This window comes from Sceloporus undulatus, chromosome 6 (genome assembly GCF_019175285.1).
Source record: "Sceloporus undulatus isolate JIND9_A2432 ecotype Alabama chromosome 6, SceUnd_v1.1, whole genome shotgun sequence".
Lineage (NCBI taxonomy): Eukaryota > Metazoa > Chordata > Lepidosauria > Squamata > Phrynosomatidae > Sceloporus > Sceloporus undulatus.
In genome coordinates, this window is record NC_056527.1 from 98,073,540 (window position 1) to 98,100,447 (window position 26,908).

The 26,908-nt window shown below is 42.4% G+C and overlaps 1 protein-coding gene across 1 annotated transcript in view; it reads left to right on the forward strand.

Moving 5' to 3' along the window:
- Positions 1-26,908, forward strand: part of PPFIA3 (PTPRF interacting protein alpha 3) — a 69,843-nt gene that overhangs the window by 37,790 nt on the left and 5,145 nt on the right. The window contains 22 exon segments of the mRNA XM_042476065.1: positions 619-837; positions 2,465-2,611; positions 3,215-3,349; positions 3,526-3,609; positions 5,788-5,919; positions 6,819-6,881; positions 7,082-7,161; positions 7,913-8,057; positions 11,911-12,098; positions 13,216-13,369; positions 13,371-13,439; positions 14,663-14,829; positions 16,345-16,490; positions 17,880-17,973; positions 18,869-18,950; positions 21,064-21,264; positions 21,430-21,492; positions 22,635-22,661; positions 24,728-24,903; positions 25,506-25,603; positions 26,333-26,508; positions 26,761-26,829. Coding sequence (XP_042331999.1) covers positions 619-837; positions 2,465-2,611; positions 3,215-3,349; positions 3,526-3,609; positions 5,788-5,919; positions 6,819-6,881; positions 7,082-7,161; positions 7,913-8,057; positions 11,911-12,098; positions 13,216-13,369; positions 13,371-13,439; positions 14,663-14,829; positions 16,345-16,490; positions 17,880-17,973; positions 18,869-18,950; positions 21,064-21,264; positions 21,430-21,492; positions 22,635-22,661; positions 24,728-24,903; positions 25,506-25,603; positions 26,333-26,508; positions 26,761-26,829 — 2,715 coding nt within the window.

The window sequence follows — 26,908 nt, forward strand, 5'->3', positions numbered from 1 at the left end:
GGTTATTGAAGACATGGAAGCACACATTCAAGGTGATCTTGTACAAGAGGAGAGGTCAGTTTTCACTTCCATATTTTGAAACTTCTTCCATGCCCAAGTGTTTTTATTCTGAATGGCCTCATTCTTCTAGGCTTCTCCTTTTCTATTTTGTGTTCCAGTGTCCTCCTTTCTTCCTACTCTCATCTTTCTTCTTGTTCAACTAGTCATCCCTTCCATTTATCACAAATACTTTCCTCCTTCCCTCTTTCCTACTGAATGCACTTCAGTGTCAGTTTCTCTTTTTCCTCAACTGTCTATGCTTTTTGAGCTTTTACACTAGCTCTACAAAAAGCCACCTTAGCCTATCAAGTAGGTGATTCAGGAAGTCTTCCAGGCCATCATGTTTATAAGCTAGAGTGGTGTCAAGCTCAGCTGTGTCTTGGAGAGACACCAGATCAGGTGGATTGTTCTGCTGTAGGGGAGTGTTTGTACATGGGACATCAGCAGTCCAAAGAGTTCTAAAGAACTCACATTTCTTTAGACCAGATGGAAGAGCTCAAAGGGACATGTGGTGAGAAGATGAGCAAGGGCAACATTTATAGCATGAAATAATTCCTTTTCCTTCTGTTGATTCATCAGGCAAATGGATCTGGCTCTCTTGACTTGGGGCGTGGCGGTCGGGAATCCGAACTAGAAGAGGTCTTGGAACGTCAGCGAGGAGAGCTATCTCAGCTGAAGGAGCGACTTACCATGCTCTGTCGGCAGATGGCAGAACTTGAAGAAGAATTGGCCACAGCCCAGCGAGATCTCATCAAATCTGAAGAGATCAATGCCAAGTTGCAAAGAGACCTCAAGGAGGTAAATAGCAATCCCTGATACCTTCCTCTGCACTTCAGATGGTAGCGATTGGGGATGTCTTTCAGCCTGAGGTCCTTAGGGCTGAATTCTGGTGGTGTGCAGAGCCAAAGGCAAAATAAATAAATAAATAAAGATATTGGACCAAAGACCAGCTTAAAGCTCTTACTGTCAGTAACTATGACTTAATAGGGGTATTTCAATCTTGAAGAATGCAGGAGAGAGACCATACAAAAACTGAAAATCTCCCTCCTTGCTAACCTCTGATGGCAGAATTACCAGCATAAGGGTCTCAGAGGGAGACTTCATTTGATGAATTGGCTCACATGGCAGAAGTGTGCTGTGGCAGCAAAAGGGCAAATGTAACATTAGAAATGACCAAGATGGGACTGAAAATACATCAGCAAGTAATGTTGCCACACCACTCTATCAATCAGTGTGGCATTCACGTTGGCACACTGTATGCTTCTGGCCTTGTCAAAAGGGATATTTCAGAGCCGTTAAAAGATATAGATGAAGAAACCTAACCAAAATGATTAACTAGTTGAACAATTTTTGAAGAAAGTTTTAAGTCACTGGTATGGCCAGATCTAGCACCTCCATAAAACAATCATTTGTGACTTTGGGAAACTATAATCAGGAATTCTTAAAAAGTTTGCCCACAGAGAGTCTCATAAGAAAAATAAGTTTTTAACTTGTAAGCAACACAGATATTCATACTTAAATACAAAATCCTATAAGAGGCATAATTATTTAACTGATTTCATAGCAGCTTTTCAAGATCATCTTCTCAAGTTGGCTTACAGCTTAAGGTCAGTTCAACATACAGTACTTGTTTATAAAATCATACTGAATGCAAACAGTGTTATATAAGAACAAAATCAGCAGTGATTAACATGAAGCATTTTCAATTAGTTCAAATCCATGGAGAATAAATGAAAATATTTTTTTTAAAAAACACTTAAAAACAGCAACAGATGAACCCAGCTGTATGTCTCTAGTGATAGGATTCCATAGGGTAGGTCCTGCCAATGAAGCATAACGTTAATGCTTCCATTATGCCTGAGCTGCTGCGGGAAGCCCTTTCTGTTAAATGGCAAAAGTTTTGTCAAGGAGCTTGGCTACTCAAGTTTTATGCAGCAAAACACAATCTTGGACTGCAAACCATTGCCTATAGAGTAGAATGGCCCTTGAAGACATAATGTTTGGCCGTCCTTAGCTTCAGAGATAAAGTCATTTTCAGTCAGAGAACAAAAAAAGGGAGTTTATGAGAGCAGCTGTTCTCTCTCAAAAATATTTAAATCCCAGTTTAAGGTGGGGAGGGGGCTTGCATTAAAACTTGTGACAATATGGTCAGGAAAGCAAAATAATGTGTCAGTTGCTGCTCTATAAAAATAGGTCTGCTTCCCTGCCACACAGTTATGCACACTGATCCACGTGATTCTGAGGTGAATGGAAGGTACAGGGAACCTTCTTTTCTTCCACAGCTGGCAGCTATGAGATAGTTATGGAAGGATACTGAAGCCTCAGCGCAATAGTTTTAGGATAATGAATGGAAGGGCAGTGTTTGTGCTTCCTCCCCAATGTCACTTTTCCATTTTCCCCTTCCCTTGTGTGGTGGGTGTGACAGGCATTAGCTCAGCGGGAGGACATGGAGGAGCGGATCACCACCTTGGAGAAACGCTACCTAAGTGCTCAGAGGGAAGCAACCTCTCTACATGATGTCAATGACAAGCTGGAGAACGAATTGGCCAGTAAGGAATCCCTGTACAGACAAGTGAGTTTCTCCTTCCTGTTGGTCTGTCTTCTCCTGATCAGTGAACCATGGCTTCTCCCAGAACATGTCTGCTACTGTCTGGCTGTCTATAGCATCTTCCCTCTACTTTTCCTGTAAATGGTTTCCCTGGCTTTTCCGGGGTGTTTCTCATTGCTAGTAGGTAGATCCACATGACTGAGATTTTCCACTGGGGATGACAACTGGCACATCTGATGAAGTGAGTTATGGTCTATGGCAGCTCGTGCTGTAATAAATGTGTTAGTCATTAATTAATTAATTAATCAATTAATTAATTCAACTCTGTTCAGGTTCTCCAGTGGCTCTAACCTTCCAGTTATGTACTAGCTCTTTCTACAGTTTTCTTCTCCTGTCCTTATATATTGACTTGGGAGAGTTCACTTCCTGGATGTTCTGTCATGTTCCATAGGTGTAAAAGCAGCTGAGACTGCCTTATATTTCTCCCTAATACCAAAATGCACATGACTTTCTACACTTTCTTCCTACACTCTCCCATCCAGTGCATCACCAATTAGTTGTTCAGAGTCACTGCTGGGGGCTCTGTTTTTTATCAGGCCCTTTAACTTTGTTGTTTCCTTTACACAGAGTGAGGAAAAGAACAGGCAGCTACAAGATTGGTTGGAGGATGCTAAGCAGAAACTTCAGCAGACCCTTCAGAAAGCTGAGACCTTACCTGAGATAGAAGCTCAGTTAGCCCAGCGAGTGGCAGCCCTCAACAAGGTATTGTGCAAAGTGGAAAGGAGGTTGATTGTGCCTTGGAGGGGGAGCAGAGAATGTGGCCAGCGGGATGCATCAGCTGGAATAGGAGAATAGAATAGAGTGGAAATTTGTCACAAGGTTGTGCTATCCAAGAAAAGGAAAAGTCACAGCTTGACCCTCTTGTTCACCTTTTACAGGCAGAGGAGCGTCATGGGAATTTTGAAGAACGCTTGCGTCAACTTGAAGCCCAACTGGAAGAAAAGAACCAAGAGTTGCAACGGGTAAGGGCATGTTGGGAAATGAGAGAAGAGTTTGATGGGTAGTTGGGCCATCAGGAGCTGGCAAAAGGGCCATAACTCAGTGCTGGAGCTCTTATCCATTATTATTGTTGTTGTTTTTGTTGTCATCATTATTAAATTTATTTATACCCTCTCTTTCCCAAAACTGAGATTCAATGCAGCTTATAAATTAAAAGAAATACAGTGGGCCTTTGTTATCTGCTGGGGTTTGGTTCCAGGACCCCCAATAGATACATGGCTGCTCAAGTCCCATTAAATGCAATGGAAAGTAAAATGGTGTCCCTTATATGAAATAACAAAATCAAGGATGAGATTTTGGAATATATATATTGTTTTAATATTTTCAAGCCATGGATGCTTGAATCCATGAATAAAGAATAAAGAATCTCTGGGGGGAACAGATTTCCAAGAGGAGAGGGGCTTTGTGGATAAGGAGAGCCATCTGTACAATATAATTAAAACGTGTAAAACATAAACATTAAAATGGAATTAAGTTACTAATAGCACTGAAACAATTTAAAATGTAAAATCAAAATAGTACAGTGGCCTCATTAAGAGCTCTTTCTTTAAAAACATTCACTTCCCAGAGGTCTGTTAAAATTAAAAGCAAAGTCTTTGCCTGTCAATGGAAATACAGGAAAAGAGTTCCAGAGCTAAGGAAAAGCACCTGAGAAGGCTCTGTTTCAAATTTCTTTCACAGATGTGCCTGTGAAGATTGTCAGAGAAGGGCCTCCCTTTGTGAATTCAGAGCCTGCGTAGGCTCACATGGGGAGATATAGCCCATCAGATAGCTTGGACATAACCTGTTCAGTGTTTTACAGGTCACAATCAGCAAGAGAAGTAGATAAGTAGCTAGTGAAGCTGTCATAGCATGGGAGTTGTATAGTTTCTATAATGAGCCCCAGTTAACAATCTAACTGTAACTCGCAGAATCAGCTGAAGTTTCCAGAAATGATTCAAAGGCATAGAGAGCATGTTATAGTAACCCAAATGTAGTTAAGAAATATATCCAGGCATCTCCAGGAATAGGTGCAGTTGGCACACTAGCTTTAAGCATGTAAAAAAGTACTTCTGGCTGTCAGAGAAACCCAGACCTCTAGCCTCAAAGCTGATTCCAGCACTGCACCCAGACGGAAAATGTGTGTTTTCAGAGGAAGTATAATCTCATCTAGCAAAAGATTCCCAACTGAATCAGTAGCATTCTACCTTTCCAAGGTAGGGCTGGAAAAGACCGCCCCTGACAGTTTCTGTCCAAAACTGTCAAGTATCGCTATCTCTCAGTACAGTCAGATGAGAACCAGGCTTCACTCCTTCATCCTCCTTCATGAGGGGGAGTGATCCACTCTCGACCAATATTTGCAGAATCTGGCTGAGTCATGCATTGGGTCTCAGTCTGCTCCTGCAAATGCCACTTGACAAAGGACACGGAATCCCTGCTGTCTCTGATCAGACTTTAGTGGTAATGTAGGCATTCCCTTATAAGCATAAGAAAGTCCCTGCTCTTATCTCAAGCCTCTGACTAGAGACTGCTCGGACTTCTCTGGGGTGTGTGTAAGCATATACATGCAGCATTACACTTTCGGCTGCTCCACAGCTTGTGTGTGTGTGTATACATATACACACACACACACACACACACACACACATATATACAGATGGTGCATACCCCTTTTGTAAGTGGCTAAAGGCAGCAATTCTCGCGATATTACGCGCTAAACAGTGACCTCATTCTTCACCCTGGAAGTTAAAAATGTTGCCCCCGTTCAGAGCCCCACAGAGCATGCGCAAAGCTGCCGATGCGCATCGGCCAATACACATTGTATTGGGCTGGTGTGGTTATCCAATCTGCACTTGCCTCACTTTGCCTGAATACGCATTGGCCGATTCGCAAGACCTCAATGCGGAAGGCTGCCCAGGTGTGAATGAACAATGCGATATGACGCGAATACAAATCGGCAAAGCGTATTCAGAGAGCGCAAGTGTGAATGAACGATGCGATATGACGTGAATACGCATCGGCCAATGCGAACTGACCCTACTTCTGTGCCCTGTGTGGTAAGGTCCAAGGAAGGGAATGTGAATGAGAAGGGCAGGAGAATTTTGATGGGGGTCATCCTGTAGCCCTTACTGACTTCTGCTCTCTCTTGGTTGGAAAAACAGGCACGACAAAGGGAAAAAATGAATGACGAGCACAACAAGCGCCTCTCAGAAACAGTAGATAAATTGCTGTCTGAATCCAATGAGCGTCTCCAGTTGCACCTGAAGGAGCGGATGGGGGCCTTGGAAGAGAAGGTATGCATGTGTGTGGATATATGTGCTGAGTCTGCCATGAGATATGGTAACAAATCAGGCTTTGGGGAAGAGAGATTTTACAATTTGTAAAAGAAGGAAGAAAATCTTAGGGCTCAGCAGATTGAAGTCTGAAGCAGTCAGTCACTGCTCTGTAATTCTTGAGGGAGATTTGGCTGCTGATGGCATTGCTTCTAAAAGCACAACCAGCTGTAAAGAGGTGAATATAAGGCAACACAAGAACATGGAAAGTGAAGGATGTCCTTCATGTACCAACCATATCTCTAATGCAGCTCTGGTCACATAGGGGAAGAATTCAGTGTCTGCCATCTTGACCTGAATACCCCTTATCACTGGTATGCTGTTAGTGATGTGCAGGTGTAAGCTAACCTTATGCCTGTATATAACTATATTTGGTTGCTGTGTAGGTTGGTATTTCCTTCCTCCTTCTGCACTAACCACAGCCTCCCCAGACCTACCATGGAGCTGATGGAGAGCAGGGAATCACAGTAGTGGCTTTGTCCTCACAGCCAACCACAAAATGATTATGTCCTCCTCTGTGACCTGTAGAGGGGTGCAGTGGACCTCATCAGATGATGTTATTGATTTGCATCTAGCTATGTGGATATTACCAGACACTTTTGCAATCCATCCCCCCACCCCCCATTTCTCATCAGACACAAAATGGCTGTTGGAGCTTCATTGTCTTTAAGGATCTAGTAGGTCTAGTGGGCAGTAGGTGGCTCAACATTGCATAATTCTGCATGCAGAACTACTATGCAGGAATGCAACCTCTAATGAGGACCACAGGGAGGAAAAAGGTTAAGGAGCATCTACGCAGGAGCCCTTTCATGATGCTCTTGCTCTTACTAAACTTTTCGTATTTCTTTCCCCCCATCAAGAACACCCTCAGTGAGGAAATTGCCAACATGAAGAAGGTTCAGGATGAACTACTGGCAAATAAGGTGAGGCCTTGATTGCAACTGAGTTTTGGCAGAGATGGTGAGATTAATGGAGTCCAGAAATGGGGAAAGTATTCTGAATTTGGGGTGAGCATGTAGGTTTGCAGGAAAAACCAGGAAGTTTTCTAGACGCAGCTAAAGGTTATGGTGGAAGGCTCTGAGTCATCTTGGCTTTTTTTTGTGTGTGTGTGCCTGCCCTGCAGGAGCAACTGCTAGCTGAGATTGAGAGGATGCAAATGGAGATAGACCAGTTACGTGGGCGACCAGTCTCTACCTACTCCCGGTAAGAACCAATACAGTCCCTCCTCATCGCTTTTTGCTCTGGGATAGGTGGGAGGTGGGAGTCATGAAAATAAGTAAATAAATCCTTTTTCTAGAAGACCTTTGTCATGCAGTCCCCTCTCCTGTCCTCCATGCCTTAGGGCCGAGACACACTGGCCAAAAAGGGCATGCCGGTGCCGAAACTAGGGATCCAGAGTGAGCAGCAACTGCACACTCCAAACCCTAGTCTGTATGGTCGGCGGCATCATGGTGGCATCCTGTCCACATGGGCACCACCATGATGCCACTGCACAATGTCTACACATTGCTGTGCATTGTGTACGTCACGAGTGCACCAATGGCTCACTCATGATGTACATATGCGCCACAAAAAGAACCTGGAAGAACGGGTTCTTTTTACTGTGGAGGGAAGCTGTGCAGTTTGGTGGCTGCAGCTTCCTTCCACAATTAAAATGGGCAACTCCAGCCTGCCATTTCAGGGTGGTCTGTACTGCCCCTTAATTTCCCTGAGGTTCCAGCCCTACCCCTGTTGCAGTGGGAGTGTTTATCTATCCTGGGATTCTAAGTAAATCTGCTTTATTGTTCCCAATGTGGTGGCTGCCTGGAAGGGTCCTTCAATGAAAGAGTCTTTAATAGGAGCAGAGTGTCCTTAGTCAAGTCCTGGTGGGAAAGGGCTCCTTGGTCAGGGTGGCAGAGACTCTCCTCTTCCTCATCCTCCTTGCTCACAGTCTTTTTTCCCCTGCTCCACGGAGGTCTCTGCCGGGCAGCGCGCTGGAGTTGCGTTACTCCCAGGCGCCCACGCTGCCCGTGGGGGCCCACGTGGACCATTACAGCAGTGCTGGTGTGGCAAGACGTTCAAAGAAGGGGCGCTGGACCGTCAAGGACGAAGCCACCAAGGTATGGGTTTGCTGTGCTGGATCTGACATGGGATCAGAAGAAGGGAGCCTGTGGGGCCAGGTGGCAATTAGTAATGAGGAAAAAAAGATCAGTGGGGCTTCTAAGACTGCATCTGCACTGCAGAAATAATCCAGTTTTGACCACTTCGCTTTCAGGGCTAAATGCTGTGGAGTTCTGGGAACTGTAGTCTTGTGAGACATTTAGCCTTCTCTTTTAGAGAAGTCTGGTGCCACAACAAACTACCATTCCCAGAATTCTCTAGCACTGAGCCATGACAGTTAAAGTGGTCTAAACTAAATTATTTCTGCAGTGCGACTGCAACCTTCGATGGTATTGGGAAAATGAAATACAGTTTGTTACAATCTAGTGCTAGTCCAATTTTTTTGCTCTGCAATTTCTATCAGCTACACCTGGTATGGCCAATATTTAAATAGCCAGTGGTGGCCATTTCAGATACTTACATCTGATATATGGCTTATATGACCAATACTAGGCCTTTTAATAATGTCGTTGAGGCCTAAGATTTTACATATACAAGGTTGTAACTGTTTTAGTCTTTTCCTGGATATTTGGTTAATATGTTTTAATTTTGCTTAAATTATTCTGTTGTTTTTATCTGGAGCTGTTTCAGTTGTTTTGACTGTATGCAGCCCTGAGATCTCACAACGAAGGGCAGGAAAGAAACATTTTAACCAAAAATAAACAGATGAATGAATAAACAGTGAGGGATCATGGGAGGTGAAGTTCAAAAGCTCTGTACTCCACCAAGCTGGGGAAGGCTAGCCTGGTGCCTGCATCAATTGAATAGAAAGGAGTCTAGCGGTCAAACTAGGTGTTACAGTGTGCGGCTGCCACTACAATCAGCAGGCCTACATTTCAGTTTCCATGGCAATGTCTAGCAATAAAGAACACCTAATGTGACATCGTCATGCACTTTAGTTTTTCTGCCCCCGCAAATGGCATCCAATAGAATAAAGCACAAGTGGGAAGTCTGGCTGTGATGACATAATCTAATACATGTTGTACTATTAGAATTCATAGAGACTTTCTGCAGAGAACTTGATGCAGTGAGCATGTTCCTCTCTTATGTCCAGTTCTGGCCTATTTTCATGTTCGTTTCTATCCCACTTCCTTTTTTAAGAGGGGGAAAAAACATCCAAAAGCAGCTTACAAAAACCTAAAATTCTACCATAAAAACTGAACTGGACATGGAGCAAAAAATAACGGAGAAGTGATATAAAATAATCACATTAATAAAAACAGACACCTTAAAATAGCATCCATATTAAAAGGAAACACAGCACAATAAATGTATATACAATGAGTCCTTGGTATCTATAGGGGTTTGGTTCCAGGAACCCCCCGTGGATACCAAAATCCATGGATGCTGAAGTCCCATTAAATGCATAATAAAATTGTTTCCGTTGTATAAAATGACAAAATCAAGGCTTGCTTTTTAGAATTTTGTATATTTTTTAATAGTTTCAAACCATGGATACTTGAATCAATGGATAAAAAAAATCCATGGATACAGAGGACTGACTGTATTAAAAATATTCTGAGATGAGAATGTCTTTAACAAATGGCTGAAAACTAAAAATAAAGGGATTTGGCAGATCTCCATAGGAAGAACATACTATAGTTCCAGTGTAACCATGGGAAAGATATAAATGGGAAATGAAAAATCCCAGGTTTGGGAAGGCTTGGAGATGTTATTGGAAAGCAAAAGATTATTGCTCTTGAAAATCCCAGTTACTAGTTAGGTTGCCAAACACAACAGAGTGTTTAGCTGTATTTTATATTTGTATTAATCAGTTTTTTGTCTGCCAGATGTTGGGGAGTCAGGATGCAAATGTTCTCAGATAAAACAAAGATAATGCAATTCCTGGTTATATACCACAGAATAAAATTTTCTTGAAACCCTTCTTCTGAATTGTTTTTAATTCTGTATGAATTAATTAATCTGTTAATTAATTTAATTAATCTGTTATGTTTTTAAATGATTATTTGTTTTATTCATTTTAGTGTTAGCCTTCTTGGGTTCTCTTATTAGGGGGAAAGGTGGTTTAAAAGTCTAATAAATGTTTGTTTATAGGTAAGGACCCCACCCCCCAAAAATTAAGCTTGGGTTGCTGAGCCCCACTTCAAAAGGATCAACCAAAATTAGCCCACCAATATAGTCAAGCCCCCTCTGGAATTGTCACTCAGAAATGTACTAAAAGATCAAGCACACTCAATACACAAGACAGGCATTGTAGCTGAGCTTTGCCTTGAATAAAGCTGTATGCCATCTATCCTAGGCATGCGTACCTGTGAGTAAACCACACTGAACAATATGAAAGGATTTGTCAGTACACATTGTACTTGTAAAAGAGTTCCTACTTAAGGATTTTTTTAATTATTATTCAGTTGTGTAAAGTTTCAGGTCTTTTTTTATTTTGCCATTGCTTTCACTGCGGCCAGATTGTTATTTGCTTTAGTCGGAGGAGGAGGAGAAGGATTTTGATGCAGTGTATTCTGTGTTTCCACTGTTTTGTAAAAACAATTCTACAAATTGTGGAATGCGATTGATTTAAAACAGCTTCTGTTGTACAAAATGAAGCATCTTGCCCATTGTTAACCCTCCTTAAAAACAGTTCTGGGGGTCCTAGGTATAGAAAAGGGTAATTGTAGTCCAAAACATATGGAGGGCAGCAGGTTTGGTAAAGCTGCCTTAAAGTTTAAGGATACTTCCATACCAGCCCTTTTACCCAGCAGGAAAGGCATATGAAGCTGAAAAGGGTATTGCAGAATATGTTAAGGAAAAGCAAAGCAAATTGCAATAGGAACAGCAAGAGTCAAATGCTATGATATTCATTGAATGCTACATACATTAGCAGGGCCCTCAAACCAAAATTTGGAAAATTACTCGTTTGGAGATCATCTCCCAGAATCCTCTAGCCAATGTGGCAAGTAGCTATACTTCCTGGGTATTCTGGGAGTTCTAGTAAAAAAAAAAGTGATCTTTTCCAAAATTTTCCAAGACATTGAGGAACAGAGACTGAATGAAGGGGAAGTTGGAGCTGGGTCCGCAGCCAGGGTGAGGATTATTCCTTGCAGCAGGTGAATAGAATGTAGTACTAGGTATATCCCTTTCTTTTCTTCTCCCTTCTTTATCATCAAAATACTAATTATTATTATTTTTCCTTCCTTCCTTTGTTACCTCAATGTATGCTGGATTCCAACCTGGTGAGTGTCTTTCTTGAGGTCATTTTTATGGGAGTAACCTTCCTTTAATATAGAGCAATACCAAGAGTCAGGTGTGGGATCAGAAGAGGCAAATGCTTTTGCTTTCTTGGTAGGCATGTAGCTGCAGGGAGGGGGCAAATGAGTGCATTTGCTCCCCCAAATAAGAATTCTACCCCCCCCCCCCCAATTTCCTTTAGTTCCCATATTTCTAGCATTGCATTAACTAAAAACATCAGTCAAGCATTTAGAAATACAGTTTAGACATCCACAGAAAAAGGGCAGAAAAATTTACCAAGTGACTACAAATAATTTTTCTAGGTATTAACAGTTCTCAGTGTCACACTCTCTGCAATGCTAGAAATTTGGGGATTAAAGAAAAAAATCATTTTGGGTGAACAGGATTCTTATTTGGAAACATCTTCATTTTGCTGCCTGCCCCATAGGTGCACCTTTGCCCTCAGTTTCAACAGACACTTTCTTTTCTAAGGGCCAGTCTCTAGAGTCAAAGCATTCCCTTGTCTGATAACTATCCAAACATGCAATGACCAGGGGAAGCAACTGGATCCCATTTTCACATTCCTCTTCATTTCGTTCTCTTCCCCGACAGGTGGCACCCCTCTCTCAGGAGTGGGAGAGGGCTCAGCAGGCAGCAGCCGGAGCATCCTTTGAGAGTGGATTAGATGGTTCAGATGAAGATGAACGCGACCCATTGTTCAGCTCAGCTGACCTGCTTTCTCCCAGTGGGCAGGCTGATGTGCAGACCTTGGCCATAATGCTACAAGAACAGCTGGAAGCCATCAACAAAGAAATCAAGTGAGTTGTCCTGGGCAGACCTACAACAGTTCCATACAAGTCCTTTCATACTCGTGTTACAGTTTCCTCAGAAAACATTCCAAGCTTTCCCCCAATAATTTCCTTCTCATTGCCACAGTCTTTACAAGCATGTCATGGATGCAAGCCTGTCATATGTGTTCCTCCTGTGTTTATCATTGGCATAGTTTACATAGTCAGGAGATTGAGGTGGGAATGAGGAGAGTAGCAGTGAAGTAGAAGGGACTATGCCACATCAGACTGTAGGTGCCATTTTTCATACTCACATCCATGTGACACCCCCTCCCCATAAATTTTGTGATAACTTATGTTCAAGTGGCTATCATAACTTATTCAAAATATTATAGTAAACAACAAAGGGACAGTACTAAAAACATCAGAAATGTTCTTGTAAAGCAGCAGATGGTTGTCCCTATAAATAAATTGAAATAAAAATCTTTTCAGCAGACATTACAGATCGCATTGGAGTTCTCATATGCTGAGAGCACTCTAAAATTATAGACCTATAGAACTAGAATTTCTTAGTGTTTCAGTATTCATTTAAAAAATATCCAGTCTTCATGATTATGGAGATATGTGAAAAAATATCTAGTGCCAAGGATTGAAGCATGTACCGTATGTGCATTTTTCATGTGAGTAGCATTTTCATTAAGTGGGCTAATCATTTTGAAATGTTTTGGTGTTCTGGAGTCTTGCTCCTTTTCTTTCATGTTATACTGCTGTAATGACAACTGGACTTCTGTTTAGGAAAACAGGGAAGTTTGGACAATCTGGAGTGTTATTTTATATTGATATTAATGGATGAGAAGAATACACTAGGCACTAGAGATCAAAGAGGCACTAGGTCAAAATATTCTTTATCGAATATAAGTCCAGATTATTTCAAAATGGCAAAAAACAAGCAAATGGCAAAAATAGTAAAATACCAGAAGTTATATACAATTAAAACAAATTAACCTGAATTGTGAAAAAAAATTCAGATCTACTGCATTTACTGACAGAAGAGTTTTCTGAATGTCAGATTTGGCAAAGGGAAAGTAAAGTTTTTCTTGATCATTTCCAATTACTCATATATGTTTTCTCTTGCTCTCCTTACAAGATTGATTCAGGAGGAGAAAGAATCTACAGAACAGCGGGCAGAGGAAATCGAGAGCCGAGTGACTAGTGCCAGTTTGGATGGATCTCTCGGCCGCTACCGCTCAGGGGCTTCCATTCCTCCCTCTGTCACCAGCTCCACTCTGGCCAGCCCTTCTCCCCCCCAGCAGTGGCCATTCCACTCCCCGCTTGGCGCCCCATAGCCCTGCTCGCGATGGAGAAAAAATGGTGTGTAGTGACTGGGGCTGGGCAGGGAACACTACCTGTGGTAGAGCCTTCACCCTAAAGAGCTGTCAGGGGAGGCAGTGGGGCTTGAAAAACTCCCCCACAGAAATCTTGATGTTATTGTTTTAAAACAAAACAAACACAAATGTCTTATGTCCATCTAACTCAAAATTGTATACTCCAGCCTTCCCCAGCCAGGCACCCTCCAGCCAAGTTGGACTACTGCTTTCATGATGTCTTCCCTGAAGTCCATCATGTCTGAGGGGTGTCTAGTTGGGGAAGGCTAGTGTACTCCTAATTAGCAGGAGCCCTTCAGGAGCTCAGGTGTGGGTCCTTCCCAGCAATTCCACCTGAAATTCTTCAACTAGACATGGCAGGGAAGTTAATTGTACCACTGGATACCAGATACTGATGTAGAAGCATTGGTGATGGGGAGACACTGGCCCAGATTCTAGTGGGCTTTATGGAAGCATTTGGGTGGTTGCTTTAACAAATAAAAGGCTGACCTAGATGGATCCTTGATCTGATCTTACAGAACAGCCCTGGTGTTCATTATGCTATGTTATTACATGGGGTACCTTATTTGTTTGAGTCCAGCTATTGCTTGAATTGTCCCAATATTTCTGGTTCATGAGTATGTGTACACATTGCAGGTGTGGGGTGGAGGTGTCTTTTCACACTCATATCTTCTTTGAGAATGTATAGGACAGGGGTTTATCTTGTTGCCTTTGCTGAACAGCAGAATCAAAACCCCATTCTGAGGCACTTCAGGGATCTATCATTACATCCAAGACATCTCTTCTTCCCTAGTCCCAAGTCTAAGTGCTGGAGAGTGTAATGGTCAGCAGACGTTCTCTACAGAAGCAAAACTGTTGGCTTTCTCACAACAGCACCTCCAACTTGGAGTGCCTGTCCTGTTCAGGGTATTGTTTCTGAAGCAATGCCTTTCCTAGATCAAGACAAATAGTACCAAAAGCCAGGCAAAGTTTTTTGTTTTGTTTTGTTTTGTTTTGTTTTGTTTTGTTTTTTGGACCAGGGCAGAAAATCTTACAAATGCCCCTGCCTATTCCTGAGAGTGAAAATAAAACAATAATAAACCTAGCTTGCATCATATGCCAAATCAATTGCCTAAAGCCTCAGTCTGTCTATCAGCATTAACCTGATTAATCTTGTTACCTTCTAGCACTGCCAGATAACTCTCTCACTGTATTGTTTTGTCCTCCAAGCAGAACCACATTGCCAAGGAAGAAGGGAGAGGGTCTGAGGAAAAGGCCCTGGCACTCTGTGAGCCCCCAGCTCCTTCCACCCCCCGCACAATGCGTCTTGAACGCATGACCCAGGCCTTAGCCCTGCAGGCTGGAAGTTTGGAAGATGGGAGGGATCTGAGAACCAGGTAGGTTGCAAGGGAATGGACAGGACAATGCTGAAGTCATTGGATCTTGTGGGTATACGACAATGCAGAAGTCATTGGATCTTGTGAAGTACAGCCTGAATAGTGGTAATTTACCTTTCTTGTACCTTTTTTTTTCTGACAGGAATAGAATTTATATAGGCCCAATGCAATAGGGTCCCTGAGCATGTGTAGAATATCGCTCCTTCTTGAATGGAGCCAGATTATAGTCCTTTAGCATGGCAATCCAGTTTTGGTTACCCACCAGCAGCTTCTTAGTTACAGAAGATTAATTCAGTTTCTCTTCCACATGACAGTAAAATACTCTTCCTTGTTACTTTTAAATGAATCTTGGCACACCTACACCAAATAATGCCAAACTCTAAGTTTTGCCCTCTATTGCAGTTCAATATATGAACTAAGATTTTTTTTTTGGGGGGGGGGGTGAGTAAAGAAGCAAATTTTTGCCCCATACCTGCTCCAGTAGGGCATACCTACCTGAAAACCAATTATTTGCAGCCAGTCTTTGTAGTTTGGGAGAAAGTTTGGTGGGTTCTAACTCTGCACCACTCCAGGAGTCACAGTTTGTAGTTGGGGGGCTGATTTTGTTTCTCCCAAAAATGTGTGTTTGGGAGTAGGTCCAACAGAGATCTGGAACTACATGAAAATGCCTCTCGAGCTACTTGCAGCCCATTGGCCTGATTTTCCCCCTCTGGGCTAAAGGATTGTGACAAAGACCTTAATGAAAAGGTGGATTTTGAGAGAACAGAAAAGAAAGTTGCCAGTAAAGCAGAGAATGTTGTTGTTGATGTTGAAACACAAAGCAGACAAGGAAAGAAGCAAAATGAATAAGTAAATATGCAATACAGTATAAATACACAATATAGAAAAATTGACATATTGTATAATCCAACCAAAAAGTATTCCATCATAATCAACATGTTGAGAATAACTAAAGAGAACAGAATCAATTAATATATTCCCATTCCAAAAAGAAGTTTCCAGCTTTCCTGAAAGCACTAAACAGCATTTGATTGGCAATTCCATAATAATGTAAAGACCATGATTATATACCTGAGTATATCGTCCCGTAGTTTTTCCGCTGTTTATTAATTACAGATGTATGGTCAATAGCCACACTTTAGCCAATAGCATACAGTCAGCAATCAACATATAAGATATAATGAACTTTTGTTTACTGGAAATGTATAGGGCAGGGGTGGGAATCATGTGGCCCTCTATATGTTGCTGGACTACAACTCCCAGCATTTCTCCTCTGGCGATGCTAAGGCTTCTGGGATGTGAAGTCCAACAACAGACAGAGGGTTGTGTGATTCTTGCACCTACTGTAGGGTGATACTAAGTATGAGTTGAAGTGATGAATCTGGTTGGTGGGATGGGCAGGAAAGGCCTCCTTTCAGAATTGAAAAGGAATCTCCTTGTGAGAGAAAATTGGTCATTTACCAAAAAAAAAATGTTTAATTCTATCTCCACCTCTGATTCCTTTCATTGTAACAGTCTTGGATCAGAAGTCACCAACAGCAGCCAAGATTCCTTACATAAATCCACCAAGAAGAAGAGCATCAAGTCCTCCATTGGACGTCTCTTTGGGAAGAAGGAGAAAGGGAGGCTGGGACAGTTGGGCCGTGAGTCCCCCTCACTTGGTATGCTTTGCCCACCCGCAGCTTCCGCTCTGCTTCTTCTTCCTCCATCACAGCCTCCGCTCCCTATTCTTTCCTTTTAAAAATGATTGTGCTACCGACCCTTGCAGATTCCATCTGATCTTCTAATAAACATCCACCATAGCAATCACTGGAGATAAATCATACTCTTCACACACCAGGAATTCTGGATTTCCACAGCCTCTGATTTTGGTGTCTTCATGGTTTCCTTAGAATTTTTTAAAGTTTCTAGTCCTCCAATTTTTGCCTAGCCTCCCAAATGCAGTAGCTTTCCAGGTATCAGGTGGCCTGGTAAAATGAGCTTCCATTATGGATGCTGTTCTGTAGATCTCTGTCAAACACACACATATATAACATACACATCCGATTTTCTGTACATATTTTAGGAGACAGTTTCTCGGAAGGAGGGTGTTGCTGATATGCAGGGCTGTTAGAGAAGTGAGTTTGGCTGAAAAGGGCTTCATACTGCTTTTTTTCTCTCTAAAAATTCTGGCACAAGGTAGAATGCATCGCATTTTCATACAGCCTCCTTCCATTGGCACATAAGATATGCAAAGGACTCCAGGATTACATGAAGATGAAGAATTAAGTACCACTGGTCCATAGTGCCAGAAGTTAGGAGAGCTCACTGATTTATTGCTCACTTAGGAAACCCTAAAATGATCCAATGAAAGCACAAATATCCAAAGGTTTTCTGTGCCTTATAAGTCCTCTTACCACTCTATCCTCCAATCCTTCTGCTATGCCTGAACTCTCGGAAACATTAATCCTATGCAGACAGTTCACCTAGCATGATTAGAACTTGAGGGGGAATATGAATGGGAAAGCAGCATTGAGTCTGTTGGCTCTGCTTCCTCCAACATGTCCTTGCCTTTGTCACCCCACAGTTTTCCATAGGTTGGAAGATAACGTCTGAAGCAGCAATCCTTCTCTGATGGACTATGCTTCATGTATCATTTTCACTGTGCAGGGGGCTTGCTACATCAGATGAGAAGTCTCCCCACTGGAGAAATAAATTCTCTAATAAAAAGAGGTGGTTAACCGTGGGTCCTGGATATTTTGGACTTCGTCTCCCTGAAGCCCTAGATAACATGACCACTTAGAAGCAATTATAAGAGCAGAAGTCCTAAACATCTGCAGAGCCTAATATCCGTTGACCCTCTTATAATAAATGGGAGAACTTCAGGAATGGGCATCATTAGGTTCATCCTCTCTGTCCCCCACTCCCTCTCACCATCTCTTTCTATTCTAATGGCATGGTAGGAAAGGATTGTCTGCATAGGATTGTCTAGATTGTTAATGAGGTCAAAAAAGCTAATTACATGTCTCTTTCTCTTTTGTTTTGTGCAACCTGCCCGTCTTCCTGAATAGCTGGGACACCATCAGATGAGATGTCACCTGCAGACCCTCTGGGCCTTTCCAAGCTGTCTGGACCAGTGGACAAGGACCGTAGGAACAAAAAGAAGTGAGAAAGGGTGGTGGAGTTATTGGACATGGGTGGGAAGTTGTAGCTGAGTGAATAATATGAAAGGCTGGGAGTGTGAAAAGGCTACTTAGCCCTGGCCCCTGAAAGACTTGGGTACAAATTTCAGTATGGTTTACAACAGTGGTTCTCAAATAGTGGGACAGGACCCACGGGGGGCACAACAATTGCTGAAGCAGGACGCGAGACTTGGAGGCTCTGATCCTTCCTTCTCCTCTTTCCAAACTTTTTTATGTGTAAAATTTACACATGCATTGAGTTAAATATTAAATTTATTTAAACTGTTATAATTTGAACAATGTTATTTCTTTATAAACTGTTTAAAATACAACTATGCATAAATCTGAGAATGAAATATGCACACTAAATAAAAAATTTTTATTCATATACTATGTCGGGGAGGGCACAATGTCCACATGTAGATGTAAAGGGAGGTCCCAAGGGTAAAAAGTTTGAGTGCTACTGGCATACAGAGTTACAAGGCATCACTTGATTAAATCACATGCATTCACAGTACTGCTACCTTCAGTTTCCAACATGCAAAATGGGAATGGCATTTACTGGTTCCTTGGGGCTGTTTTGCAAATGAATATTATGATAAAGATTATAAACTTCACATTTTTAAAACAGCCTCTTTCAATCTAGAATCTACATTGTCTGGGAATGACTATAGTTGTAGTCCAGCACATCTTTAGGACACCACTTTGGGGAAGGCACTTTCACGATTCCTCTTTGCTCGCAAGAAGGCATGAAACCAACAGATGTAATAGTATTGATAAGCAGGGGAGGGAGAAGATGGGAAGGTATAGGATGAGATGAAAGCAGGGACTCTTACTTTTGAATCTCCTTATTTCTTCTTTCCATTTCTGTCTCCTAGGCATGAGCTTTTAGAAGAAGCTTGCCGGCAAGGCTTGCCATTTGCTGCCTGGGATGGGCCCACTGTTGTCTCATGGCTGGAGGTAATGGGGGTGGAAGCAGATTCAGGCTTCTGTTAATAATGTTACCATTAAAATGATTTCCAGAGTGATAGCCATATTAGTCTGTTCCACCACATGTAAGACTCTTGTGGTACTTCTAATAAGGAGAAATGTGTTATGACATGAGCTTTCAAAAGCATGTTCCATGAGAAATTGTTAGTCTTGAAGATACCATGAGAAACATGGCTGTTTTTGCTAAAATGAGGATCAAAGAGGATAGGGCACGCAATGAAGATGCCCACCAAGGGACTGAGAGGTATAAAAGGGCAATGCTTTGAAATGACAATAAATCAGAATTTCCCACCCAGTCTGGCCAGTAGCATTACCCTCCAAAAAGCTGTAGGAAATGGTCCCAGCCCTACTTCAGCAGAAGCTTTTAGGCAAAAAGTAAAGGCGGCTCCACTCATGACATGTCAACAACCCCTCTTTGCTGCTGAGCATATACTCTGCAAGGCAAGACAAAGCAAATAAAACTTGGAAAAGAATCAATTTTTGTCATGTTTAAAGGAAAGGAGGAGAGGGTTAACCTCTCTACCTTCAAACGATGGCCTGAATTTCTTGTTCCTTTTTCAAGAGGTTACTTACTGTTTAAAAAGATAGACCCAGATTTAAATTAGATATATACCATCATGTATAGCAGGTGTGAGAGTCAGCATGCTGTAGTGGTTTGAGCATTGGACTAGGACTCTGTAGACCAGGGTTTAGATCCCCACTCAGCCATGGAAACCCACTGGGTGACATTCTTTTAATCTAAGAGGAAGGCAAAGACAACCCCCATCTGAGCAAATCTTGCCTGTGATAGTTTTGTCTTAGCATCTCCATAGTCAGAAACAACTTGAACGCACACAACAACAACAACATAACAGACTGGGAAACTGTAGCTGCCTTAACCTCCCAGGAAACCTTGAAGGACAGCACATACACCCCTGTAACAATTCAGGTTTTTTCCCCTTAATGTCCCCAAATTCCTTCTAGAAGGTATGGGGGCATTTCCAGCATATCTCCCTGGTCAATTTAGGCCTCAGGAAAGGCCCTTTTTACAGCAGGAAGTGACCAGAAATCACTCCCCCCCCCCCCCCCCAAGGGCTCTCCTGGGCCTGAAATGATTTTTAGGGTGGGGACATGGCGGAAATGCCGCCAACCCCTAGAAGGTGTTTTGGTGCAAAGCAATTGACTCCAGGGGCCTTGGGAATTGCATATCACCCACAGACTTTGCCCACCCCAGTAAACAACAATTCACCAAATTCCAATTTTTGAAAGAGCAAATAGGAGTGTCCCCAATTCAGCGGATATCTTGGAAAGAATTTAAAGTAGGGGAGCTTTTGCCCTCTGTAGTTACTGGCAGCCCAGAGCGAAAGCACTGCACTATTTACTCTGTAAAAAAAAGCATCCATGCCATTTCTAGTTTGATCTTCAGGAAGGCCTTTATTGGGTTTTGCTTGTTCTTCCATTGAAAGAAAAATACTGCATCAATCTGGTTTTAGAGTCAAATGTATCCCATGAAAGCCATACAAATAAAATACTTTGGGCTAGGAGTTAAGAATGGCCCTATACAGGACAGGCAAAATAAAGCTGCTTCAGGTCACTTTGGAGGTATGGTGTTTCAATGATGCATGCATCCTAAGAGTCTGGAAGCTGCACCAAAGCTGCACTCCAGTCCTTAGGACTGGAGCATGGCTTTGGTGCAGCTTCTGGACTCTTAGGATGCATGTATCATTTAAACAGCATACCTCCAAAGTGACGTGAAGCAGCTTTATTTTGGCCTATCTGTATCAGGCCAATGACAACATTTTCAAGTTTTAAAAAAGTAGTTATTGAAGACATTTCCAGTAAAATAATACAGCTCTAAAGAGTGCCCGTGTTCAACAGTACCACACAAGATAAAGTAGATATACTTCTGAGAGGAGTGTGTGAGTCAAATTTAATTGAATGATGACTGGGATCTAATAGTGTATCCTTCCTTCACTTGGGTGTTACAGCATAGCAAACAGAGGACTGTGGAAGTTGTAGCAGAACATACTTGGGCTGCTGGGGAATGCCGTTTTCAGCACTGTGTCTGCTTCATCTCAGGTTTTCTTCCCATTTATTCTGACAGCTGTGGGTTGGCATGCCAGCCTGGTATGTAGCTGCCTGCCGTGCCAATGTCAAGAGTGGTGCCATTATGGCCAACCTGTCAGATACAGAAATCCAGCGGGAAATTGGCATCAGCAACCCCTTGCACCGGCTCAAGCTTCGCCTTGCCATCCAGGAGATGGTGTCACTTACCAGTCCCTCAGCCCCTGCTACATCACGTACAGTAAGTGGGTGGATGGGGTCTGTTTCTTATATTGTCTCCTGCTGGAGGAGTCAAGGCCTCCAGTTCACATCCCAGAAAATCTAGAACGGCTTCTTCCACTTTTTAAAAATACTGATGGACAGCTTTCTCTCCCCCCCCCCCCGCTTCCATTTCCCCTCTTTCTAGTCTACTGGAAACGTGTGGATGACACATGAAGAGATGGAATCTCTCACAGCCACAACAAAGCCAGTAAGTGGAGCTGCTGTTTACAGTGCCATCCCCCATGCCTGTTGAGTTCCCTGTTGTGGCTGTTTCCAGGACCTTGTCTTATGAAAAATTGCCTATGTATATGAGGTTGTGTGGTTGTGCCTGAAAGTTTATGTGCTGTAATATGTCTGTGTCCTATTTTACTGGATTAGCCCTTTTCCTACACAGTCTGATGCTCTCTTTCTCTGTTTCATACTGTTTTTGATTCTCCAAGGGATGGGGTCCACCCTTGCTTCATGAGGATAAGGGTGTCTCAAGGGCACGTAACAATGGTTCTCTGGTTTATTTCTTTTGGGGAGGAAGAACATTATTAACACTAGTACAGTCCAAATCTTGGGGAAGCTATTTATTGTTCTGGCAGTGCTCTATGGTGTTTCCTATCCTGAAACAAGAGTTGACATCATAAGTAATTCAGTATCCCAGAGGCATCTGCTAATCTTTCCTGAGCTGCATTTCCCCCCTTCTATAATCCTTGTATCCTTTGTATCTGAATTTAACCTTGTATCCTTTGTATCTGAACTGGTGCTGATTCTTCAAAAGTGAGGGAGATGAAGCTTGGCTTTCACAAGTAGGAAAATAAGGACATAGGATGTGCAGTATCACTCCACATTGCAGGATGTAGTTTTACCTATTATCCATATAGAATAAATTATGCTAGCTGTCAATGTTTAGTACCTCAGGGGGAAAGATTTTAGTCCAACTCTCTCCCTCTTGTGCTAGATTTCCACTTGCAGGGATATTTCTTTTTTCCCAACAGAAAGAACACATCAACATGTGATCCACTCATTGTCCAAAATAGTACAATCTATTATCTTATTCCTCTCCCTGCCACCAGCAAATTGATCAGTCTGTGACAGGGAAATGTTAATAAGGATATTGAACTACTACTATTGTTCCCATCATCCCTTAGATGGGCTCAGGCTGATGGACGTTACAGTCCAGTAGCATTAGGAGGGACACAGGCTCCTCATCCTACTTTTATGATGAGGTATAAATCCATTAAAGTGATAGAGGTTCTTCCCTTTTACTCTGAGCTCTCTGTGTGTGTAAATAAACTGTCTCTAATCCTGCCTTAACAATTCCTTTCTGCTTTCCTTCCTGCTTCTCATTTAACCTCTACCCAGGAGACAAAAGAAATCAGCTGGGAGCAGGTAGGGGAGGGATTCCCACGCTAGCCCTCTCTTTACTTGCATGCCTCTCTGTGTGTGTATGAATGTGTGTATGAGAAAGAGCTTGAAAAGTACTTTTTGGATTACTCTCTCCAGTGGGCATGGTTGCCAGGATTTTCTCGGTGTCATACTCAAACAAGTGACTCTTCTAAACTCTGGAATGGAAAGGAGGAGTGTCTGTTATCATTATGTTTATGATTTCTGCAAAAGGTAGGAATGGCACAAAAGAATCTGTAATACATTGAGTGAATGGGAACTTTCCCCACCCACTCAACTATACAGATTGTCTTCTTTTATTCCACAACCAGCAAGTCCATTGACATTAATGAGAATCTCTCCTTAGCTCTAAATGATCCCCTATTGTAGAGTTTGTTTGAGGATGTTATATGTGACAATATGGTTGAAAAGAATTGTTAGCACAGGTGTTTGTGATGCTCCATGGGATCAATCTGAGATGGGAGCTTTAGGACAGAGAAAGAAATCTATAAAACTCTTTGTATCTTTGTTTTTCTTTTGTCACTCTCATTGAATCATAGGCACCTGTCTCTTCATTCTTCTGGGTTTCTAGGAGGCCACCTGGGACTGGCAGGGGTAGGATTTTGAAAGAGGGCTGCTTTGCATGTCAGCTCAAAGAAGTGAACAATGGATGCCTACAATGGATGTGTGCTGTACTTTTGGTAAAGGGCAAGGACTGAATTTGCCCTTCATCCCTGTGCTGAGATGCATATGTTTCAAATGCAGATGGAATTTGTCTATCTTGTCACGGCACAAGATTTTTACATTTTCCTTTTCACCACATTTCACCATGTGCAGGAGGAAAGTAAATAAAAGCAATGTGGTTTGCAGTGATTAGGATGTTGGATTGGAACTTGGGAGATCTAGGTTTACATGCCCAATGTGAGCCATGAAACTCACTGGCATTACCTACAAGTTACTCTTTCCCAACCTAGCTAATTTAATTTATAGCCCACCTTTCCCCCCAATATTGGATCTAAGACAGCTTATAGGTTGAAAGAGAATACAACTAAATGATATATATAGTACAAATATTTTAAAAACAATTAAATACATCATTCTATTTGAAATTTAAGCTAAAACATGTTTAAAACATAATAAAAATGCAGCACATCCCATTTAAAGGTCCTTTTGCCACAACCAGTAAAGGGCTTCTCTGAATAAAAAAGACTTTGAATTCCAACAGAAATAGAGCAGAGAGGGGTGCACCTGAACATCTTCCTTAACCTGGGAGCAGCCACTGAGAAGGCTTTTCCTTTATTCTCTTCAAATGTACTAATGATGATGACACTGAGAGCCTTATCGCATGAAAGAAGAACGCCAAAATGGACCAAAGAGAAGTGCTTTCTCCTTCCCTTTCCACATGCCCTCAAAGCAATTCCATTTTCTTCCCGAGAGAGACAGTAATAAAAGCATGTCTTTTGTTAGGTTGCAAAAAAATAAATTTGGCAAAAGGCATTCTTTTAGAACTGTCTTGCTTGGAAAAGAGAATGGAAATGCAACAAAAGCATGTGGAGACGCAAGAAGAAAGCCACTTTTTTCTGGCTCCATCTCAGCTTTCTTTCTTATGCGATAAGGCTGTGAGAGTAAGCCCTCCCCTGGAGATCTTATAACATGGGTAGGCCGTAACCTACCTCACAGGATTGCTGTGAGAATAAAATGAGGAGAAGTAGAACCATGTATGCTGCCTGGAATTCACTGAAGGAAAAGCAGGATATAAATATAAATGTAACTAATAAATAACATATATAAACATATATAAACATGTTAGCCAAGTAAGCTCCATGGCTGAATGGAGGTCTGATCCCAGTGTTAATGAGTTCAAATTCCAAGAGTTAATGGGAGCAATGAAGAGAAGGCAATGTAAAGCAGAGTGCTTAGAGATACATACAAAAAACCTATAGTGAATGGTGAATGTCCAGAAAATGCCAGCCCAGGGCCGGGGGAATAGTAAGAGCTTGATGTGAATTCTATATATGTGATGCATGTTGCTCCCTCTCAGTTTCTGGGTCTACTTTTCTCTGTTTCTACAGATCCTGGCATATGGTGACATGAATCATGAGTGGGTGGGAAATGATTGGTTGCCCAGCTTGGGCTTGCCTCAATACCGCAGCTATTTCATGGAGTCACTAGTGGATGCCCGGATGCTGGACCACCTCAATAAGAAGGAACTGCGGGGCCAGCTCAAGATGGTTGACAGTTTCCACAGGTGAGAGGGACAGAGGGAACTGAGCTAGCTGGATTTCAGGCACATCAAAAATGTAGCATGCAGTGCAATTCTGTGCAGGTTAGCCTAGAAATCCTTCCATATTTATGGGAATTATTTCCAGGTAGGCATGCAAAGTATTGTAAAGAGTGTTGTATGCAAAGATGCCAAAGCTTGGAAGCATTACAGGTATGTAGTGCATTATTTCACTCTGAGGTCAGAACAAGGCACCCAGTGACAGCCACATGGCTGGGTACCTCATTCTGACCTCAGACTGAGTGACCTAGCAGTGGTGCTGGATGTACTGGGTGGCACAGTGGACACATTTCAAATAGCCACCTGGCATTTGAATGGAGGGCTCCAGATCTTCTGAGAACTAAACAGGGAGGTAATTTAATACACTTTAAGAGGGGTATACTCCAGTTCTGGAGGTAAGTGGGCCAGATGTCGCATGGTCTGTTCGCACCAGAGCTGGTGCTTTGCCCGTGCTTCATCTGGTCTCCCCACTGAGAGGACAGAGGGAGGTCATTTTATTTGGCCCATGCAGACAAGGCCCCAGCCATCATGATACATGGTTTTTCATGTTTAACTTGTATTTCTTACAGAGTGAGCCTCCATTATGGGATCATGTGCCTGAAACGTCTTAACTATGACAGGAAGGAATTGGAGAGAAGACGGGAAGAAAGTCAGAACCAAATCAAAGGTAGACAAGCTTACAAATAACTGCTTGCAAACAGCTGGTTAGTTGTGATTAAAACATTTTCCCATTGTTGTTGTATGCCTTCAAGTTGTTTCCAACTTATGGTGATCTTAAGGCAAACTTATTAAGAGGTTTTCTTGGCAAGATTTGTTCATAAAGGGATTTGCCTTTGCCTCTGAGGCTGAGAGAGTGTCACTTGCCCAAGGTCACCCAGTGGGTTTCCATGGCTGAGCAGGGATTCGAACCCTGGTCTAAGTTCAATGCTCAAAATACTATACCACTCTGGCTCTTGTTTTTTCAAATAACTAAGGTATATCTGTACTATACAGTGGACCCTTGTTATACGCTGGGGTTTGGTTCCAAGATCCCCCGTGTATAACAAAATCCGTGTATGCTCAAGTCCCATTACATATAATGACATAGCAAAATGGTGTCCCTTATAAAAAATGGAAAATCAAGGTAAATTTATACTTTTTTGGAACATTTTCAAACCGTGTATGCTTAAATCCGTGTATAAAAAATCCGTGTATAAGAAGGGCCAACTGTATTAATATAGTATAATTAATTCTAACTATTTATTTTCTAAAAATAGTTTTCCAGGCACTAGTGTGGGTGGGAAGCAAGGCCTAGGGCTAGCAACATCTACAAAATTGTGTATTAGGAAAGCAAATAGGGATATTGGTGACATAGCTGAGTCTATCATCTCATCTTCTCTCTCTCATCCCACTCTAGATGTGATGGTTTGGTCCAATGAACGCGTAATGTGCTGGGTACAAATGATTGGGCTGAAAGAGTTTGCCAACAACCTGATTGAGAGTGGTGTGCATGGGGCCCTCCTTGCCCTGGATGACACCTTTGATTGCAACGATTTGGCCCTGCTGCTACAGATCCCTACCCAGAACACACAGGTCAGGAGCAAGCATGGGAAGGGAAGGCTGGTTAAAAGAGGGGTAAGAACCCAGTAGAACATGGCATAGGCCAGGGTAACCTGGTCCCAGGGCTTCCCAAAGAAGAGAAGAAAGGAATCCTTAAGTCTTTCCCATCCTAAGGTGAGAAAAAGAGGGGCTGTACCTTGTTCAGCACCTGTGGAGAATTAGGAGATTGGAAGAAATGGGGTAAGAGACAAGGAGACCAAAAGAACTTGCCTCATTTTTACGTAGGCTCGCCAAATGTTGGAAAAAGAATTTGGGAACCTCGTCACTATGGGAACAGACCGGAGACTAGATGAGGTGAGTCCCGTCCCTGTCCCCATCCCCCCGTTTCCTCCACCCTGCTGTCCAGAATCCCAGCTTTGTGAGGGTTTTTGTA